Source organism: Musa acuminata, chromosome BXJ3-6 (assembly GCF_036884655.1).
Source record: "Musa acuminata AAA Group cultivar baxijiao chromosome BXJ3-6, Cavendish_Baxijiao_AAA, whole genome shotgun sequence".
NCBI classification, from domain to species: Eukaryota; Viridiplantae; Streptophyta; class Magnoliopsida; order Zingiberales; family Musaceae; genus Musa; species Musa acuminata.
Window position 1 is genome coordinate 41,101,301 of NC_088354.1, and position 22,743 is coordinate 41,124,043.

Below are 22,743 nucleotides of genomic sequence, written 5' to 3' on the forward strand. Positions count from 1 at the left end.
GGTCTCCCTTATGAGGTGCTATCAGGATTTATTAAGGAATGAGAAAAATAGGTTGAACCAAGCAGACTTCTTAGTTCTCAGTAGGACAGGCATTAGGTATCAGAAGCAGAAAAAAAATATAAGACAAAGATTAGGTTTAATGAATGTGACACAGAGTGTTAATCAGCTGTAAACTTGGTGGTTCCATGATCTTAGAGTTGTCTTATGTTAACCATCTTCACAAGTGATCCTCCTTGCTGTGATGAATGAAAAATCACACATTGGAAAGGCTGGGTCAGAAGAGAGACAGGAAAACAAAGAACCCATGATGAATCTAACCAGTCCATGGAACATCTAACTAAAGAGGAAAAGAAAAAAAAAAAGAATTAGTGTTCCATAAAGAAAACAATAAATTATGGATATCAGACTTAGTTTTCCTAGAAGCATTAAATGAGCTAGTTAAAAACTTGGAGAATGCAGTCCTTGGTATTAATTGCAGTTGCAATTGAAAATATTCCAGGCATTACTTGGGCATTAACCATTCATTAACTTTAATTTTGTTTTGAAGTTATTGATTGTTATAATTCCATCTAGAAGCAACTCCATCAAGTATGCAAAAGAAGACAATTTGGTTGGTTCTCTCACAAAGATTCTAATCTTTTACTCATTTTTATCTTCATCTTTAGCAATAAAGCCAGGGGACAGTGGTGGGACCTGTAAAAGGACAGAGCACTAAAAAATACACCAACCAAGATGAAGCAGTAAAGAAGATAAGGACTGACAACTCAAAACATAAAGGCTGTGATAGAAACAGAGGGCCAAAGCACTATAGCAGGTAAAAAAAAAGTTACAGTGCGACAAAAAGACATTTAGTGCACAGGAGCTATCCTTTTTGTACAAGAAAATGAATGATATACCAGAATTAAAGATGTACAGAAATACTTTGTGTCTCCACTCAAGACAACGCACCACACAAGTTTATAAAAGACTACATCCTTATAAAAGAATTTTCCTACTTAAATCTAATAACAGGATAAACTGAGTCACTTGGAATTCAAATTATTGGTTGGATAATGTTTGTTCCTGTAGAATGCATATAATAAGTTTTGGAACTCTGCACAAACACTCAATTTGGCAAGAAAAAGAGTTCATATTACAGAGGTGTCTTCAGCTCCAGCATAAGAAAACCATTTTCTCTCTCTTTTCTAGAAATCCTTTCTCTCTCAGATACACACACACAAACATCGCAGCTATATATTCATCCAATGCCTAATACTATTGCTTTCCTTTTTACACTTGAGAACAATTAGACACCAGCTTGTATTTTGTTATTTCAAGCAAAGCATGCTTAATACTATGCATATAGTAGTACTATGTAGACATGAGTAAGTTGCCAAGGAGCAGAGGCTTTGTTTGTCCTACAGGGTAGAAGATGGCCTTATCAACATCATGTGAGGCTGCACGACCCACGAGCAGATCGTGGTCTACTCCTCTACGGTGTACATGGGCCCGTCCTTGTTGTCCTCCTTTGGGACCCGGCCGGGTTGGACCGGGCCCGGTCCGGACCCACCAACCCACCTAATAATTGTCCTGTGACAGTGAACCCTCAGCCCGTCCGTCTCCATCACCATCATCTCCGAGATGGTGCACGTCATCCTGGGCCCCGTTGCAACCGTCCAAATTTCGGGACTGAACAACCGGCCCAGTCCGGTCCGGGTTCGAACCAAAACCCGACTTATTAGGTCACGGATGATACTGCTCAGGTGGTTCTCTTTTATACTTCTCTCTATAAAGAGAGAAAGGGACGCGGGCTTCCTGCTCCCCCATGCACGTGGGCACAGCCAGCATCCACCTCTCTCTTTCTATATGCCTATTTATCTAAGGGAAGATGATGTACACGTGTGGAACTCCACCACACAAAGTTAATAGGAAGTTGTAGTAGAGAGATGAGAACCAACACCTATTCATTTTTCACAAGAAATTTAACCTTCACTTAACTGTAACTGTATATTGACTTGATCCTCATTCAATCAAAGTTGTATCTGAGCTACCAAGTCAAACATCATTCCAATCCAAAACCTTAGATTGCTTAGTATAATCTACCGGTAAGATTATACTAATCTCTAAACCATCTACTAATTTTGTTTTCCAAAAAAATTATGATAAACAGATATAGGAAATTATACCTCTTCTGCAAATTAGTAAAGGGTAATAACAATCAAATCCAAGTGTAGTTTATTTCAAGAAAAACAAATTACCTCATCGAAATCATTGGGGCCTAAAGATTTAATCACCATGAGACATTTAGGTGATCCATGGCACTCATGAACAAGACTGGAGGCACCAGCTGCCTCCATGAACAAAGAGTTGAAGCAGGATGGTGACGGCCTCCTGCCTGAAGGAGACCCTGCAGGGTTGGTAGGGGGGCAAACCCTCCCCATCAGCACGCCCTTGTGCCGCACCCCGTGCCATGGAAGCGAGCTGTAGGTGCAGCCATTGTTTTATCCACAGTTTTTTATGCTTATCCACTCACTGTGCTCATCCTGGGCATCAGTACATCTCCTCACCTCAAATTTCGATTAGAAGAACGGAGAACTACGGTGATGTTCCAACTTACCATGCAATTTGCTGCTCTTTGCTCCCTCCAGCTCTCAAATCTTGTGCTTTATCTTGGCCTCTCAAAAACTGCTACTTTGTGACTTCCATGAACCTCTGTGTTCTCCCAATGCTTTGCCTGCATAATTTCATTCATAGTCAAGAACAACAATTAACATAAAAGGACTCATTTGATCGATAAGCACGTGATTTTTATCAAAAGAAAACCTCGAATCATGTGCATGAAGTAGAAATTAATCAAATCGATACACTGTAGTTCCGGTTCTATCATCCTCCTTTCGTCTCCATCAAGTAGTTAAGGATGTCTACACCAATTAGCGCACATGAATTTGGCGAGAACAGCCATGGACTCCATGAATAAGCTCAAAATAACTGCCATGATGCATGCATCATCATTTATCTACAAGACAAGGTTCAAAAATCCTTGGTTCCCATGTGTTATGTCTTTTTATTCCTGTAGAAGGCAATGATATCAGCGTCAAGTACTGAGGACAGCCATTATATTAGAAACTCATCAATCATAGTGTCATAAAAGGACATTTTTGAATATAAGTAGCTGCTTTTTGTTCATTCATGATTCATCCTTAGAAGATTAATCTCATGGCCTTCCAGTGCTGCACAGTAGACCATCAAGTGCATTATGATTGAAATGTCCTATGTCTTTCATATCCTTTTATCTGAAGGGGCAATGGTGGTCTTAGAACAACACAATGCTTCCTAGGGCCCAACACATCATGACACTCCTTGTTTGCTAACTACAGGGTGGAACTTTATAGATTGCAAAGATTCACCCTTACACCACAACACCCATGATGATGCAAAGTCTAGTCCCAGATGGGCATCCTCATTCAGAAAAAAGGGTTGCTGCTTCTCATCGTAAATTATTAGCATGTCCCACATTTCAGAATTCTTTTCAGAGAGACTGTGTTTGCATCATCTATGATCTCTATTGAACAACTAATGGAACTCATTACACTCCATTTGGTAAATGGATGGAGCCATGTTTGGCAATGATTGATGTAAAGATTGCTTTAGTGGTCCTTGTTCCTGCAACGTCTTTAACCACCTCAATTAAAACTTTCTTACTTTTGCAGAGGGCCCTCCACTCATGAGTTCATGGTTACAACAACATTTGGATGTTTATATCAATTAGCTTCTCTCCACTTGTCTATCTTATGGAAACTTTTCTCAATAAATATTAACTTTCATTATTCTAGTTGGTCATTCCCAATCAGAGCACAATATTTATGTCACTGTTTCTGAGATCAAACCTCTGAAATCTAACTTGTATATCTAAAGAGGAAAACTTAGGCTTCTTACCTAAATAGTATTCTCTTTTATGTACTCAAATCTCACTTTTTGATCTACCTAAAGTGCATCTTTATCTTCTTCCACTTTATAGCTTAATCTCTGCTGTGCTTTTTCTAGCTTAGTCATCTGCCAAGACCATCCCTAGCGATCATCAACAATCAACAGATCAATGAAGCTCCAATAGATGAGCAAGTAAAATCACAGCAAGAGTGAATCACTACAGCTTGGATCTGTTGATTAAACATTTGTCATAGTTGTGATGCCAGCAGTACTAAATAGCATATCATTCAACAATTTGGTGTGTTTTATTTTATAACTCATTATGGCTTGCAATGTTTAATGGTCACAAGATACTTGGACAATGACAAAATCTTCATATCCCCTAGTGGTTTGATAGAGATAAATGGACAGTGACAAAATCTTTAAACAATCCTTTGACGCATGGCATTTGTAAGTTTTGATTTCCTTAGTTCTTAGGTTTCTGGAGTGAACAAGTGTGAGGCAAAAGCTGGAAGCCAATTTTCTAAAGGAAAAGTGCACATGCTAGACTTAGTGGACTAGCAGTCGAAGCATTTAAAACATACACCATATGGAAAAATATGGTGAATATATGTGGTAGGTAGATGACCTATTTAACAAAAAAAAGAATCCAAAGCGACTGCTAACGACAACAGTCAATTTTGAAATTTTAAACAACTTAGATCAAGTGCCAAAAAGAACCAAAGTACTTTTCTCAAACTAGCTCATAATAGCCATGTTAACAATTATATTCACTACGATGTGTTAATAAGAATTTCAGCTAATTTTACTAGAAAAAGTGAGTCAGTCCAGTCACGGTGTAGTGGTACTCGGTCACTTGTCTCTCGCTCCTCAAACCAATAAAATTGGCAAGGAATGAAGATACACAGATTTGAGTATTCTCACTAGAAGTATTCTGTGATGCAGATGAAGCTAACAGAACTATTGTGTAATCAAATTTCGGACAAAGTAATTCTAGACAAAAAAAAAATTTCACTTTTTATGTACAGAACTTGTGACAAGACTAGAACAACATATATGAACGAAAAGGAAAGGGAGAAAACAACCTTGTTTTATAGATATATAATATGATCTACAGTGAAGCTACAGGGAAAATTTTTCTCATACTGCTGCCAAGGAAAAGGCCAAAATGGTGTTTGGGGAGCCTTACTGAATGAAATCAGCTCCTTCATGTGGGAAGTATATTTCCTTCTTGAATTCATCTCCAGCTCTAATCCTTCTCTTCTTTGCTCTCCTTCAAGCTCATATCCCCCTCATAGAAGCCACCATCCATTGAGGCTGCTGGGGCAGAAGATGTGGCATTCATGGACAAACCTGCCTGTATCTCCTTGAACATTGTCATCACCCTTAGCATGGTTGGTCGACGCAATGGCCGATCATCAAGGCAGGAACAAGCGATCTTAAGATGCTCTAAGAGCTCAAGTTCAAGAGAGGGATCCTCCTTCAATAACTCTGGGTCGAAGACATCACTTATTCTTAGTTTGGAGTGCTGCTTGACCCACCCCACCAAGTTGTTGTCACCAAAGTCCATCGAGTCCGTCGGCCGCCTCCCAGTGAGCAGCTCGAGCAAGACAACACCATAGCTGTAAACATCTCCCTTGGTGGTGCAACGAAAGCTCTGGTAATACTCAGGTGGAACATAGCCAGGGGTGCCTGCTAGTGCAGACACGCTCAGATGCGTGTCCACTGCACTCATCAGTCTTGCCATCCCAAAATCTGAGACTCTAGCTTCTAAATTCTCATCAAGAAGAACATTGCTGGACTTCATATCTCTGTGAATAATGTGAGGAATGCAGTTGTGGTGTAGGAATGCTAAACCTCTAGCTGCCCCCACGGCTATCTTCCTCCTGGCTGCCCAGTTCAGCTTGATTCCAACCTTGTTCCCATCATGCAAGACATCTTCTAGACTCCCAAATTTCATGTACTCGTACACTAAAAGTCGTTCTTCTCCAACTTTGCAGTAGCCCAACAGCGGAACTAGGTTGCGGTGCTTGATCCTTCCAATGGTCTCCATCTCAGCTGTGAACTCACGGTCACCTTGCCCGCTAACATGAATCAGTTTCTTGATGGCAACAACACTGCCATCCTTCAGCTGGGCTTTATAAACATCACCGAATCCACCAGAACCAATTAGGCTATCATTATGGAAGCCATTGGTGGCCTCAACCAGGTCGGCGAAACAGAGCTTTCTGAGAGGCATCTCGAAGGTGGCAAGGTTGATAACCAAGGCATCCTTAGTTGCTGTAAGCTTCCAATTTGAATTGGCAGTGCCAGAGTGAGATCGGCTGTCAAAGTAGATGTCCCGCGAGCAGTTACTGCTATCTTTCTTCTTCTGTCGTTTCTTACTCTCCACTGCGATTATGATCAAACCAAAAATGCAGAACAGAGAGAAGAGCAATCCCATAGCAACACTCCCGGCAAGAGAGGCTTGCCTCCGGTTGGACTTCTGATGTTGGGTGCTCGAATTTGCACCAGCGATGTCCTCGCAAGATGGGAGAGGAAACCCGCAAAGGCCTGAATTGTTCTCATATCGGTACCGTGGAAAGGTTGCCAACTGACCTAGCTCAGGAATCGATCCATTAAGCTCATTGTTCGAGAGATCAATCTCAGCCAACATAGCAAGGCCTGAGAAGGACGAAGGGATTGGTCCCTCAAGAGCATTATGAGAAAGATCCAACACGGCTACATATCGCAGGCTCCCCAAGTCCGTAGGTATCAAACCTGAGAGGAAGTTGTGGCCAAGGTTCAGGATCAGAAGATAGTACATATTGCCGAGCTCCTTGGGAATCTGGCCGGTCAGCTGGTTGAAAGAAAGGTCGAGGAACAGCATCGAGCCATTGTTGTTGAAGGTGTACTGTGTGAGACCCTTGTAAACCCTGGTGAAGTTACAGAACCGCCGGCTAGGCAACCGGTCAAGGTCCTCCGGCCGGATGCCAGCAAACTCAAGGAGATTACCTGTCCCACGGCATCCACTGGTCCCATCGTTCTTCAGGTACACGTACGGCTCGCCGGTGACCAAGCCCACCGCGATTTTGCCGGACTGTTTCGCCAGGGTCGGCGGAATCGATCCACTGAGCTGGTTATTGTTGAGGTCCAGCCATACCAAGCTCTTGCAGTCTCCGAGCTCCGGCGGAATAGGGCCGGAGAAGGAGTTGTTACCGAGCTTGAGAATGGCCAAGTTATGAAGCTGCCCGATCCACGGGGGGATCGTTCCACTCAAGTGATTGCTCGACAAAGAGAGCCAGTTCAAATTGGTGCAGTTGACGAGCCCAGCAGGGATCGAACCGTTAAGGCCATTGTTGTCGAGGATGAGGTTCTCAAGGGATCGGAGGTTGACAAGCTCCGGCGGGATCTCTGCCTCGAGCAAGTTCTGCCACATGATCAGATCACGGAGGGAAGGCAGCGAGCCCAGACCGGAAGGAATGGCTCCGGTGAGGTAGTTGAGGCTGAGATCGAGGGTTACGAGCTTGGTGCAATTTCTCAGAGACTCCGGGATGCCGCCAGTGAGCTGGTTGTTCTGGAGGTCGAGCGTATTCAAGGCGAAGCCCGGGTTCGGGCAAAGCTCCGAGGGGATCGATCCCGACAACCGGTTCGAGCTCAGGTCGAGCACTTCGAGCATCGGCATCCTCGTGATCGAGTCCCCTAGGCTGCCATTGACGTCGTTGAAGGCGAACTCGAGGATCGCGAGGTACGGCATCGAGGTCAGAGTTTCGACGGGTAACTCGCCGGAGAAGTTGTTGTTGGAGAGGCTGAGGGTTCTCAAGGAAGTGCAAGAGGAGAGGTCGGAGGGGAGAGTACCGGTAAAGTGGTTGGAAGAGAGATTCAGGTAGGCCAAGCTTCGGCAGTGGCCGAAGACCCCGTCGCCGATCACGCCGGAGAGGCCGCTGTACGAGAGGTCCAGGTGCTGAAGGTAGGAGCAGTTGGTGATGGCCAGTATCCCGCCGGAGAGGCGGCTTCCGACCAGGTCGAGGCGGCGGAGGGAACCGAGGTTGGAGAGGAGCCACCGGAGGTCGAACTCGCCGGAGATCTTGTTGAAGGAAAGGTCAAGCGTCTCGAGCTGGAACCCGACGGCCGCGGGACCATCTCCCGCGGCCATAGGTGGAACACCAACCGAGTTTCCGGAGAGGTTGAGAGACTTCAACCCGGAGCAAGCCGCGGCGAGAGAGGCCACGTCGGCGATGGAGCCCTGGAGGCTATTGCCGGAAAGATCTAGCTCGGCGAGCCGGCCGCCACAGCGGACCCCAGCGACGTCCCCTGTGAGGTTGACGGCGCGGAGGGAGAGGCTCACGAGGCCTCCCAGGGCCAGGATGGAGGACGACACCGCGCGGAACTCTGCGCCGAGAGGAACGGACTGCAGCGCAATGGCAACGACGCGGCCTCCCGCGCCGCACGTAACGCCGGAGAAGGAGCAGGGACCGCGCAGTGCGTCCCAGCTCGGGAGCAGCTGGGGGTTTGCTACTGCAGTCTTGAACGACATCAGGAGGTCCAAGTCTCCGGCGTCGCTCGATCTGATAGCGACGAGGAGGCTGAGGAAGCAAGCGAGGCGGAGGAAGGAGCGGCGGCGGAGCTCAACACCCCTCATGGCGTCGACTGGGTTCTCCTCAATGTTGGACTTGAGTCATTGGAGAGGGTGTTGGACTCGCGCAGCGGCACAGAGAGAGAGAGAGAGGAAGTTTGGGAGGGAGGAAGGGGACGAGGTGTTTGTACCGATGCTGCCCGACTTGGGATGCGACAACGTTACGACTTAGGTGACGACACATCGGTATCGCTCACCGAGAAGCTCCCCGTCCTCATTTGCCACGTCAGTATTTCCGTCCTTGCAGAAAAATAACAATATTGGCGTATGCTTTGCATCTATCGTTATACATATCGTGTGTGTTTTTTTTCTATCCGTTATATACGTCATGTGAATTAGGAGAATGTGACGGTTTTCTGACCTGTGACAGTGATATAAAGCACTATTCTGAAATATCGCTTCAAATATACTCCATCATACTCTGACAAGCCGACACATCCGTGCAAGTCATATGACACAAGAAACCAACATGTGTGCAGATGCCAGCTGGAGGGCATTCGTGGGGCCTTCCCATAGCCATCATCATTTTTGAACGGCTACGAAAGAAGGCTACCGAGTGATATCATCTTACAACCGCTACATACAATTGTAACGGTTTACACGACTAACTCTATGATATCGGTGGAAGGCTTGCAGTTCACCGTGGCCTCTCAATGTGCTGTTTGAATGATGAGCGTGGAGAAACCGGAGATTGTGCGGTCGTCAGACCATGTCCTGACACAGATGAGTCTATCCGAGTAGTATGGTCCTGTTGAATCCCTCCCATACCTGGCAATAATAATGCAGTCTATATCTCATCAGCATCAGGTTCTGCTGATCTTCAAGTTGTATCGTGCAGGTTCTGAAGCTTATCTTCTGCATGAAGCTGCGGGAGGGAGAAGGATCAACCATCGACCAACCCAATTGCCCTGTAAAAGAAGAGTGACAGAATTAACTGCAAGATGGATGGAAATTGGATCAAAAAGAAGGGAAAATAAATACTTAACTCAATCGGATCTGTTTCTCTGTTCATGGAAATGGTATCAGGCTCTGTCAAGAGATGTAAATTTCAAATCTAATTGCTAGCAAACAAGAGAATAAGTCTTATGAATAAATGGCAAAATAGCAGCATCAATAGCTATTTACATAAAGCGACTCTCAGATCTCAAACGAACATTATGGAAGACATCTTTAGGTCCAACAGCAGAAGACAACTCGAAACAAGAAACTGCAAGTGGTTCCAAACGAAAGAGCCATCACAGCAGTAGCTATTATCAAACATTCAAATCGGTTCCTAAAATAGCCCACCATGAAAGTTATGTACATGCAGACATCTCGACCTTTTTCTTGTTCTTGTCATCCTGACTTGAGGGTGGCGTATGGAGATCTAAACCAGTACTAACCAAGGCTATATAACTATATACATTGATGAATGAAAATAAATTACTGAGAGCTTAGGTAGAGAATTTCATAGATAAGATTCATGTTTTGGACTATCTGGGTTCATATCCATAGAAGAATCATTGAAGCTGAGAGAATGAAGCTCCTGGTTTTGGTTAGGATCATGGCTTCTAGCACCAGCCTCTCCAGTGGATGGACCATTTGTATAATATCCACCTCCCTGAGCAAGGCGATAGTGCGGAAGGCTCCCACAAGCAGAGCTTGAAAGTGCATTTGAGAAAGCAGAGCTTTTTGCATGATCGGAGTCACCGCTGCGAGGGGCGATACCAGTTGAGACCTGGCCAGATAAACCAGGAAATGGTTGGATGCTTGAGTTTGTAAAATGACTTGCGGATTGGGTTTGTTGTTGGAATTCCAACATTGGTGATGTTGACGAATCATCTCCTCCGTAGCCCATCTCATTCTGCATGATGAAAGCAAATTCTCAAATGATAGTTTGCAAATACTAACAAACAAAATCATTAGTATATCAGACAGACTTCTTTTTCTATATTATTTTCCTTTCCGTTACAATAATTTGTGTCTAAGACACTCTTATATGGACCAGAAACTGAAACCTATCAATTGCACAACAATGTGCTAACTACCAAGATGCCTCCCTAGAGACTTCTTGCTACTGCAATAACCAAATAAGAAAGTATGAGAAATGAGCAACAATGTGAAGCACATAACATTCAGAGACTTGGAAAAGTATAGTGATATAGAAACAATGATATGATAACCTCCTCAATCTAATTGGTATCGTCATCAACAAAGGAGATTCACTATTTGTGCAAACCAAGTGGAAGAAACTCCCGAATAAACAAAACCCCAAATATGATATACTTAAATTTGATATAACATTACTAGAAAGACAGCATTTTGTAAGAAAAATACATCTATGTATTCATGCTCCCTGCCACCATAATCAGAGGGCAAGGAGATCTAGTACATGGTCAAGACATGAAGGATGTTGAATTGTGAGTAAATATTCCTTGAAATCATTTTCCTAATGAAGTAGTTACTACTGGAATAAGTTTATTTACAGTAAATAATGAGAAGGCTGCCTACTAAATTCAAAAGCAGAGTAGGTGCTTTTTTTAAGAGATCACATCATTAACAATGAAGTATTATTACACGATCATATCATGAGAAACACAAAACATGATCTTTGGGTCAAGGATTTTTATTTTTTATTTTTTGTATATTAATCCTTGAAAAAAAAAGGTACAAGAGCATGGTTCAAATATGGTGTTATGCATGACTTGGGAACTTTAGACTCAATATCTAGATCTGGGAACTCATCCATTGAAACTAACATGACTATTGTAACTCAATTAGTGATGGAAAACTGCTTAACCTTTGAGGAATTGTATTTGGAGATTAAGCAAACCATTCTCACATGGTCTTGATTCCTAGTAGAAAAATGAAGTCTCTAAACTTTATACTAGCTTAATATCCTTGAAAAATCTTCTCTCTTCCCCTCCCCTATCTCATTTACCTTTCCTTCCCTTTACTTCCCTCCCCTATCCTATCTCATTTCCCTTCCCCTCCCCTTGCTCCCTCCGCTTCCCCTAATGCATTTCAGCTTTTCTTAAATTGAAACGCAATTGACTCTCATCCTCCACTCCCTTTGGGAAGAAAAGAGATTTCAGGATAGGATGTATATGATGTATATCTCTATGCGTAGCTCTATGCATATGATGTATATGATGTATATCCCTCAAGGTTCCTGTTCAGGCCTGAACAAGTACAACAAGTACCTCCAAAGAAGCTAATTGTTATGAAAATTAATCTCTGAGTCCAATTCCAAAAACATAAATAGGTAAAATACTACAAAAATGTTTCTTTAGTAATAAAAGCAGGAAATTGCTGTTGCATACACATGATGGGAAGATGGTCAAAGAATGAATAGATATATATATATATATATATATATATATATATATATATATATATATATATATATATATATATATTGGGACTCATGACTTCTTGACTCTTCTAGTTGTAGCAGTAGAACAAATGAGAAGATAATATAGATGGAGAAGATACAACAAAGTCAACTAAATAGAAATCATTATAGAAACCTGGATATGGGTGACAACATCAGCTACAGTCAACCTCGATTCAACTTCATGTTGTCTCAAGATCCACTGATAGAGCTTCTCCTGTGTTAATGAATAATATGATTAGCTTTGCATATGATAGAGCAATTTGAGACCCACTAGAAAAAGTAATATTTGAGAAGAAAATTCAGATACATAATACACCTGCTGATTGTTGATTATTTAATACATGTTATACCTATACATTGGGAGTGAGAACATAAAAAAAGGCTGTGTTACATACAAGAAATGGCAATTTCGGTAAAGTTAAAGCAATCACATAGAGGCGGAAACCAAACATCCTAGGACCTTATGGGAAACTTCAGTCAGTTAAAGTGATTCCAAGTATAATTTGCAAGGGATGGACTCCATTCAAATCTTTAGAAACTAGTATACAGAGTGATTAGTTTCTTCGTCCTCCTAGTGTTATTACATTTTGAGTTCTCACTTTAGACACAAGTAAGAAGTTGTTCAACAGCATAACACAACATCAAGGTCCTTAAACTAAATTGACTACCAAAACCCACAGAATAACACTTCGAACAACTTCCCTTGATCTAAACCACTCATAGTTCCAAGTTGTGATCTATGAAATCAACAATGTCCCAAACAGAAGCAGAAGACTATGGATTCCATTAGTTCATTGTGATAAACAAAGGGCGTAAAAGAAGAACCATAAGTTAAAAAATTCACAATGTATCTTATGAATCTACAATAGGAAATGTTGCTGCTTTCTTAACTGGTTAAGTAAGAACTCCCCTTTCTAAGGAGGAGTTTGCAGAACTGAGGGGTAGTCATTAGGAGAAAATGCAACTACAATGAACGGTGCAAACAGATCATTCTTACTTATGGAGATTAAATCTAAGTCAAAACAGCGTTAAGTAGATCAGCAATAAAAGGTAGTTCAATTATCAACGCACGTAATTTCCACTTCTGAAGCTTGCAGCATATAACTAAGAGGGTAAAAACTCCAGTGCAAAACGATCATCAATAAGGTTGAACTGATTGTGGAAACCGCTTAATTCATGTAAACGGCGTATCCACACGCAAAATAGCGATGCATCACATGCAACTTGTGGTAGCATTTGATCGCTCCCGAACAATAGAATCAAACCATGATTCACATAGAAAGCAGCATTGAAAAAAATATTGTAGGAAAAACAAAGAAAGAAGATAAGACGCATCCTATGAACAGAATCCAATCAGCCAAGCCTTAAGCACGATCAAAGGAACCAAAAACATATCTTTTGACGCCACAACAATAACAACAACAGCAGACCGAGGGAAACAAAGATCCAAGCGAAATCCCCGCAGGATCGATCATCGCCGATCCGGAGAACAGAGAACCAGGAATCATCGAGGTACGATCGGGGCAAGAACCAAATCATAAGGATGCGGGAGGAAAGAAAAGGAGGGAGGGGAGGATGAACCAGGGCGTGGCGCTCGCCGGCGTCGAAGGAGAGCGTCTGTTGGTGCATGGCCTGGGTGTAGAGCTGGGAAAGGGAGTTGGCGGCGCCGCAGAAGGTAGAGTAAATGGTCCGGTCCGCTTCGTCCATCGGCGCCACCTCCTCTGTCTTCCTTTTCCTCGTCATCACAAATCCCACCGATCTCTTATCACACACGCGATCGGCTGGGCCGAATTGATCAATCGAGACCCAGAGGCGAACGGAACCTTGGAGAGAGAGAGAGAGAGAGAGAGAGAGAGGGCGATATCTTCTTCTTCCTCCCCGTGGAGTCCTAATGCGCTCCAACGACGCCAGATAGCGAGAAGAGGACCGAGGCGAAGGGGTTGCTTTTGTTTTTTGTTTTTAATTGTTGTTTTCTGTTTTGGATTTTGGCGTCTTGTGTGTTGCGGCGTTGGCGAGCGCTGAAGGAAACTGCTGCGTGTTTTGTTTTCGCAGAGGGCCTTCTTTCGGAATATTCGACACGTACCAAACATACGACTACCCAAACTCAACTTCCTACGTGGTTCTCTCGTTAACCCTCCCTGCCATGTGGGTCCCACGTAAGGAAGGGGAGATTCGTGTGTTTTTCCTTTTTTAATTAACATATGGCACGTGCTTAATTTTGTACAACTTTAATATGAACCAATTCGTAAACGTTTCAACCAAAAGTGGCATTAGGTTAGCTGTTCGAATTATAATTTAAATTTAAAATCAAAATGACCAAAATTTTCAATTCGTAAACGTTGCAATCAAAGGTGGAATTTGGTTAGCTGTTGGAATTATAATTTAAATTTAAAATGATCATTTTTTTTTATATGAGTGTAATATGGAATATATTAACGATCAATCATCATCCGACATATAATCACCATGTGGAAACTATCACAAAAGGAAAAGGTTTAGGTCATTCTTTTCGTTTGTTTATGTAGACAGAAGTCCCATATAGGTCATTCAGGGCTATTTCCCACCTATCATCGACATGGAGAAAACGCCAAGAGGGTGATGTTAAGGTTGTTACAGATTATGCCCTCCAAGACCAGGTATAAAAGTTAATCTCTGATGTCACGCCAAGATCTACTCTTTCCGAGAAAAACTCACACCTACTAAAAGACATTATTAGTAACTTGAGCATTAGAGGGACTGGGTTAAGAATTTTCCCCCAACATTGGTCTTAGTCTGTATGATATCTCGAGAGCATGACACTTCCACCTCAAAACCACCTCAGTCACCATGTTGGATACTCCTGTACTCTCGAGTATATATCACATCAAGTTGACTCAGACATCGATGACGAATTCCCTAGTATTTTTGGCACTAGAAGGAGGGTTTGATATCACAGGAATGTTTGTCCATTAATCCTCTCAAGGAAGGCTCCAACGAGGAGGCCCTGCCTCCGACCTATAATACTTTTATTCAAGAGAGGCAATTGTCATCATTTCCTTGATGAATGCATCCACTTTGACATAAACACCGACGCGATACTAGCATTTGTTCAATAACCTAGGCCTCTTACCCCCAGAACAACCTCGGGCCACCTACTTATCCCCTCCAAGGTATTCCTTAACCTTGCCAACAGGTGCAAACGCTAATGGGCATGATTCAAACTGTCGCCCAACTCTTGCCTCGGCTAGCCCAACAAGCAATGCCATCATCTCTGTGATCAATACCTCAACCACCACTAGCACCGATGCCCGTCGGGATCCCCCTACTCGATGCGGTACCAGCATCTCAAGATCACCCAAGGCCTATTGAACTACTGACCAAGGGAGTACCTCGCTTCCCAACTGTGGAATTTAGTGCACCATCATACCACCACTTTGTTTTACTTGAATCTTACTAGTCATAGGTGCCCTGCAAGTCAATCACGTAAGTGATGGCACGTGTGACATGATATGCATTCTTTTTGCTTATTATATTTTGATATTTTATCACTTTATATATATATATATATATATATATGTGTGTGTGTGTGTGTGTGTGTATATATATATATATATATATACATATGTATATGTGAAATAAGATCCTAAATAATCCCGGTCATAAGTTACTCGAAAGGGACATCGAGATAACCGGATAGACTGGTGTGTTTTATACCCGTCCATATGATGGAGGCAGCTTATCTCATAGCTGCTGCTTGTGTGGGGACATTAATGATATAATGCAAGTGTTTATTGGAGAATGTGTTCACTAATTGATCCGCTCATGGAATACTAGATGGTTGATAATGCCTTATTGTTAATTAGTGATTTCGTAGTCCTAGTAGTGTATCTGGTCCTTATAATTGAAACACTAAGGATGTCCTGCATGAGTACTTCACTCTTTGATATCGAATTTATAGGTTTGGAAGTTTCAAATCTAATACAATCGATTATTGAGAGTGATAGCCAACCTTACAAAGGCTATTGAGTGTCGATAGAGGATCATCCGCTCTCGGTATCATGAGAGGAATATCTATGTGTTTTTGCTCAAATAAATTCTTAGCCAAGGTCATTCAAATTGAGAGAGAAAGAGTTCTCTAGGAGAATCCGATTAGAGCGAGACTCGAGGAAAAACCGTATGGGCCTGATGGCACCATACCTGGTATATGATATCTGAGATTTTAGATGGATGAGGGACTATATGTATATGGTAATTAAGGATAAATAGGTCCAAAGGATTGAATTCACTTGTATCATCTAGGGACTACAGCGTAGTGACCTAGTACGTCTATAGTTGATAAGTCGGGTGAATTATTATGTAAATAATAATTCACTAAGTCAAAAGAAGTTCTGATAGGTATGACTTACAGTCAGCTCAATATTGGACCTAGAGGGTCACACACATATGATAGGTGTTACGACGAGTAGAGATTCAGATATGAGATATCCGTTGGAGCCCCTATCTTATTGTATATCCAATAAGCCCATGAATTATTGGATCTCAAGGCTTAGGTAATTGGATGAAGATCTAATACCCAATATTGTATAATCCATTAGGATTAACTAGGGGCCTCTATAAATATGAGGGAACCAAAGACCGGGGCTTCTTAGTTATCATCTTCTATTCTTATCTCCCTTTCTCATCCTTAGAGAGTAGGCCTGGAGATTTAAGGAGCGTCGTTGTAGACCTGCTGTGTGGATCACCGTTAGAGAGGAGGATGTTTGACCTCCTTTATCCACTCTTACAAATCTTTAGGGATTCCGGAATATACGATCTTCCTATGTAACACTACTATCTCACACGTGATTTTCTATTTCGCGGGTTTTGCACACCAATCTACACACGATGACGAACATGTATTGAGAAATTTATGGTTTTTTTTTATGTTCTTCCGTGCGCATTGTCACGACCTTAGCTGATTTTGCCTAAGGCGTGCGGCACCCTTGCGTGTCCGTCCGCAAAGGTCAGCCTCCCCGAAGCCTCCCATCGTCCCTTAGGACCAACAAAAGAGAGAACGGGCTAGAGAAAATGCCTCAATCGGGATCCACAAGCAAACATCTCCGAAAAACACTTCATAGACAATGCAAATTACAAACAGACTTTACAAGCTCTGAACAGTGGCACAACAAAGGGTAAAATGATCCATTACAGACCGAAAAGCTCTGGAGCGTGTCCACATGACACAACCTTTATTTACAAGCCTAAAGAGGCCACCAACCCAACTAAAATGGGACTATTAAGCCTTCGGCCGCCCCTCTACATTCTGTACAAGGCAAGAACATGCCAAGAGACACGGACATACATGAGCATTACATCCAACATCTTGTTTAGAAGTTTGTCCGTGACATTCTCCCCCACTTATCCCTTCGACGTCCTCGTCGAAGCCTTTGTGAACACTGCAACTCTTCGCCTTTGCTGAGTCTTCAATCTTCTGCTCCAACTGCAATGCGCCTCCTGGCTCCCAGCCGCTCTCCGCTGCTGTTTCTGAGTAGTCGAACCTTTGATCCGCCATGCTGCTTCAACTCGCCAATGACTCTGACTCTGGGGTGGGGTTGGCTGAGTTGTGTTGATCCTCGTTGATTCCTGCGGATCCACCAAAATGAAGGAAAAGACCATCCTTACTGCGCCAATCTCTCAAAAATTCCACATGCTGCTTGAACTGGGTGGATGCTTGTTGGAGCTTTAACGAGCATCGCCTCGCAAACTTTTGAAGTTTTGGGTCCTTCCTCCACAACATCTGCTCATTGGCTCTTCTTTCAGTTAGTTGTCATATCCAAGTAGGTTCGCATCACTTCCGCTTTCGATTGGCATTTCGTTGGGAAATGAAGCGGACAATCTACTCTCAGTAGCACTGATCACCGTTGGTGAGGATTTGACAACTGTTGTCTTCCATTCTCTTCGAAGGGTCTTTGAACTTGTGCAGAGCTCCTCTGCTGGATAGATAAGAGGATTGGGGTACTCGGTTTCACCCATTCTCTTAAGAGTTGAGAAGGCAAAGGTTACTTGACTTCGCCCGCCTCCTCGAGGTTGTACTTCATGCATCGAGCTGGTTACTGGCCTTCGCCTGCTCTTTGCTCACACTTCTGAAGCACTTGAAGTGTTTGCACTCCTTGCGTTGAGTTAGCTACTGTGATTCACCCTCTCAATGCCATTGAACTTCTGGAATGCAGGAAGTTTTCACCCCAACTTGGAGTAATTCTCTGATAGATGAGGTCGCCTCTGGGATTGTACCGTCTTCTCCATCAACCCTGCCGCCTACTCCACTGAGTAGCAAAGGTACAGCACCGTGTACTGCTTGCTTCGTTCCTTGGTCGTGCACTCTTGCATGACCCGAAGTCCTTCACTTACGGCTATCTTGATGAGAAACTTGTTGACACCGGTCTTACGAAGTTTCTTGGCCTCTGCCCTTCAGCCTTGTCTTGGTACTTGGAGATTGCCTCTGCATGCTCCACCTCCTCGGCCCCTTTCACGACCAAGCGCTCTCCCTCCATGAGAGCAAGGGATCAATGACTTTCACGGAAGTCCCGCCTCTGCGGTACCATGACGCTGCCATGCCCATGGCCCTACTATCCGTTGCCTCGCATCTGCATCCCTTTTCTTCACGATCAGTAGATATGTCTCCGTGGCACTCCTCTGAGTCCACCTCCATTCTAACTGATGCTTGATTTTGGGTAGCTAAGTCCCTCTGGACTCGTCGTCGCTTCCTCGCCCCTTTCGACCCCCTGCTTCAACACCTCTGTGTTCTCCAAGCAGTCCGTTTGGTCGATGGAAAGACAGACTGCAACTCTCATGCATGGCCTCTGCCATCACGTTGTAGAGTTTGCACCAATTCTGTTCTCCTTAGCTTCCTTGGTAGCAACATCCGCTTACTCGACCTTGTCCTCTGACTTGTCGGGCTCCCTTAAGCGAATATGAGCTCTGGAGCAGTCCAACTCTCCAGCTGCTTCGATCATACCTCTGCATGATCAAGTCCCTCCCATGGGACTCACTGGTACTTGCATTCGAACTCTTCCCTTGGTGGAACACAGCCCCCATATGCTGATGACCAAGGTTTTCATCCGATGCAAAATTCGATGCACACCCGGAAGACCCGCCTCTGCGGTACCATGGCCTTCACTCCTTGAATCCATAGCCCTTCTTGCCGTCGTGTTGTTCACCAAAGCGGAGCTCCCAGTAGCTCCCGATCATACCTCCATATGATCTCATCCCTCACGGGACTATGTCGTGTGTGTCGCATTGCCATGAACTGTTCCACCACGATCCGCTGCACCATGTCGCCTCCTGGTGACATCTCCATTGCATTCTGATCCTTGTGGAATAAACTCGAATTGTGAACCCTCCATGTGTGGCCTCTGCCAATACATCGCAGGATCTCTTCCACCTTCGGTTTTGTTCGCTCCTTTGGCAATCGACCTTCATCCACCCACTCCTGGGTCACACCTAGATGAAGCATCGCTCTAGGACAGTCCGTCGCATAGTAGCTCCCGAAGTCCCCCGACTTCGCTGCAATTAGTGCACTATTGTCTGGATCCTGGGCCTCTGCCCCTACCAGCACAATCTCCGCTGCGCACCGCTTCCTTCATGGCAACTTGAATGGCAACACTGTGGCATATTCTTCAAGAGTACCCGCCTCCGCGTCCTCTTGCCCCGTGCTAAGGCCTTCTGAACCCAACTTCGCCTCCGCAAATTGAGTCGCCTTAGTTCCTCCATCAAATGCTCCTCCGAGATAAGGTGCATGTGCTCCGAAGCTCCCTTCGTCTTTGGCACCATGCAAGATGAGTCCGCTCCGTCAGAATGAAGGACCCATGGAACAACATGATTATACTCCTGCCTCTGTAAGAGTTCATGTCCTTGACCTCTGTCTAGGGAAAGCACTGTGCCTCTGCTCCATGTTCCAACTTCTATGCTGGCTCCCTTCAAGCGGCTTGAGTACTTCGCCAAGTTACACCCAAGTTGCTCCGCTCCTCGTGTTTGCATTGAGTCGATGGTGGCCCTTGCGTCCACCATTCCACGGGTCAGCCCTCCCTTGAGTCCGATCTCCATATCGACTCCAAGTGTGCCTCCATTTGAGTTGCTTTGGGTCGCTCCCCCACTTGATCTCGCAATGCATCCACCAATGCATTCTCTCGAGCGAGATCATGCGACGACTCTTCGCCGCTTGCTCCGTCCATCGAGCTTCGTGGAGTTGTTGTTTGTTGAGGTACTCCTCCTCAACTCGTGAGGTCCGTCTCACATGATTCTCCCTCAGGAGAGCCGGGACTTATCCCTCCTGGATAACTATCCCATTGGAGCAACATCTCTCTTCGTTTCGGAGACCACCATCCCCTTGGACTACTCCGATCTGCTGAACAAACTGTGCATTGTTCTGCTTCCTGCAAATGCACTTGCTAGATTGCACCTCCCTGTCAATACAGCCCCCACTGCGCCCCTCAAGGCCTAGCAACATGCTGAACTCGTTGCATACTTCAGCCTCCTACGGACGTATCCTTCACATGCCGAAGAGAAAGTTTCAATACTCCATGGCGCCGAGTCTCGGTCGCCTTGGGATGGCCACGAACATTCCATCGTCCGCATACAAGCCCATGCATGAGTACCAAATTCTTCGAGTTAGCAATTCCCCTCACCTCTGTGAGCTTTGCATAACTCTTTTGGTCGTTGAGCAACTCATTCCACCTTGCATGGTCTCATTCTTGCCAAGCGCCTCGCTTGCCTAGAGCACCATCAAGTATAGTTGTCAACGTTGAGCCGTAGCTCAAACTCAGCCATCCCAACCTTTGTGCGCTCCAAATTCTTCCAAGCTTGCCTGTTCTCGTGGTGCCTCTTGCGCGAAGGGTTGGCCATTCCTCTGAATGCCAATGTTAGATGCCCGCTCCTCCAAGCGACTCCTTTTCCCTACATCTCCATGCCCGTTTTCCCCCAAACGGTCGCGCATGTGCTGACTGCCCTCAACGCAGCCCCGCTAGGTCCCCCACGTTTGCATGCTAAGTGTTTCTATGAGTGCTTGTCCCGCTCTGATACCACAATGTCACGACCTTAGCTGATTTTGCCTAAGGCGTGCGGCACCCTTGCGTGTCCGTCCGCAAAGGTCAGCCTCCCCGAAGCCACCCATCGTCCCTTAGGACCAACAAAAGAGAGAACGGGCTAGAGAAAATGCCTCAATCGGGATCCACAAGCAAACATCTCCGAAAAACACTTCATAGACAATGCAAATTATAAACAGACTTTACAAGCTCTGAACAGTGGCACAACAAAGGGTAAAATGATCCATTACAGACCGAAAAGCTCTGGAGCGTGTCCACATGACACAACCTTTATTTACAAGCCTAAAGAGGCCACCAACCCAACTAAAATGGGACTATTAAGCCTTCGGCCGCCCCTCTACATTCTGTACAAGGCAAGAACATGCCAAGAGACACGGACATACATGAGCATTACATCCAACATCTTGTTTAGAAGTTTGTCCGTGACAGCATGTGATGTCGCCCCTAGATTTCCTTATAAATATAAGACCTAGTCACCGAATTTAATTGATGACTCCCCGAGGTTCCAACTATGATAAATGCCTATTCACTCATAACTTCCAAGAGAAGCCTGTCTTAATGAACTTTCATCTCGTATCGATAGAGGCCTTTAATAGCAGTACTGATTTGGTAGAGCAGAATCTTGCCTTCCACACCTATATGTCACTATACGATTCACAAACAAGATTTGAGGCATGCAAGAAGCTCATTAGTTACTTATGATATAGGCCTTCGTGATAGATCTCAAGCCCTCTCATTTTTTCAAATTATTAGTAGATAGGTCACCGACGATAGTCTCCGGATGCTTTAGAGAGCTAACCAATATATTACTACGGAAGCAATGGTCTCAAGTAAGTGTAAGGAGATGCACAAAAGGCCAAGACACGAGTGACTACCATCAACCTCAACCTCGAGGTCACTACTATCATGTGTTTAGTTGGTTTTGCTTAAGTCATGCGGCACCCTTGCATGTTCGCAAATGTCAACCTGCCTAAAACCTCCTATGGCTCTTTAAGACCTATAAAAGAGAAAATAAGTTAAAGAAAACGTTTTACTCCGGATCCACAAACAACCATTTTAGTAAATACTTTATAGCCAATGCAAATTACAAACATATACTTTGTAAGCTCTGAACGGTCGTACAACAAAGAGTCCAAAATGGTTCACTACAAATCGAAATATCCACGAGTGCCCACATGACACAACCTTCATTTACAAGCCTAAAACAACCACCAAAGCTAACCAAAATAGGGCTATTAAGCCTACTATTAGTACTCTACATGCTATGCATTACATTACATTAAAAGACATGAATATGCATAAGCATTACATTAAACATCATAATTTTTCATGGCATTCTCCTTTATTTAGCCCTTCTTGCTATCGTGTTATTTACCGATATGGAGCTCTTAACAGCTCTCAATCTTACCGTCATATGACTCAGTCCCTCGTGAGACTTGTCTTGTGTGTGTCGAATTATTTCGAACTGTTTTCACCATGATCCGTTATACCATGTCATCTCATAATGACATCTCTATTGCATTCTAATCATTGTGGGATGAACTCGGACCGCGATCTCTCCATGTGTAGCCTCTACCTACATATCATAGGGCCTTTACCACCTCCGATTATGTTCACTTATTTAGCAATCGACTTTTATCCACTCACTCTCGGATTACACCTAGACGAAGTACAGCTTTAAGATAGTTTGTCACCTAGCAACTCCTGAAGTCTATTAACTTTGCTAAAATTGGTGCACCATTGTCTGGATCCTGAGCTTCTGCCCTCACCAGTATAATCTTTGTGTA

At 44.0% G+C, this 22,743-nt stretch overlaps 2 protein-coding genes across 5 annotated transcripts; both read right to left on the reverse strand.

Moving 5' to 3' along the window:
• Positions 1–2,383: 2,383 nt before the first annotated feature.
• On the reverse strand, positions 2,384–8,623 carry LOC135641760 (brassinosteroid LRR receptor kinase BRI1-like). Of its 4 annotated transcripts, none has more exons than XM_065157452.1 (4): positions 5,096–8,623; positions 2,803–3,049; positions 2,597–2,713; positions 2,384–2,522 (listed from the first exon to the last, which is right to left on the reverse strand). In XM_065157452.1, the coding sequence occupies exon 1, from the start codon at positions 8,525–8,527 to the stop codon at positions 5,156–5,158; it is 3,372 nt and encodes a 1,123-aa protein (XP_065013524.1). In that variant the 5' UTR covers positions 8,528–8,623; the 3' UTR covers positions 2,384–2,522; positions 2,597–2,713; positions 2,803–3,049; positions 5,096–5,155. The 4 variants fall into 4 exon arrangements, with proteins under 4 accessions (XP_065013524.1, XP_065013526.1, XP_065013525.1 ...); XM_065157453.1 differs by having other exon boundaries at positions 2,433–2,511; XM_065157454.1 differs by lacking the exon at positions 2,803–3,049.
• Positions 8,624–9,715: 1,092 nt separating this feature from the next.
• On the reverse strand, positions 9,716–13,803 carry LOC135641761 (uncharacterized). Its single transcript, XM_065157456.1, has 3 exons — positions 13,479–13,803; positions 12,031–12,111; positions 9,716–10,364 (listed from the first exon to the last, which is right to left on the reverse strand). The coding sequence occupies exons 1-3, from the start codon at positions 13,638–13,640 to the stop codon at positions 9,969–9,971; spliced, it is 639 nt and encodes a 212-aa protein (XP_065013528.1). The 5' UTR covers positions 13,641–13,803; the 3' UTR covers positions 9,716–9,968.
• Between the last annotated feature and the right edge of the window lie 8,940 nt (positions 13,804–22,743).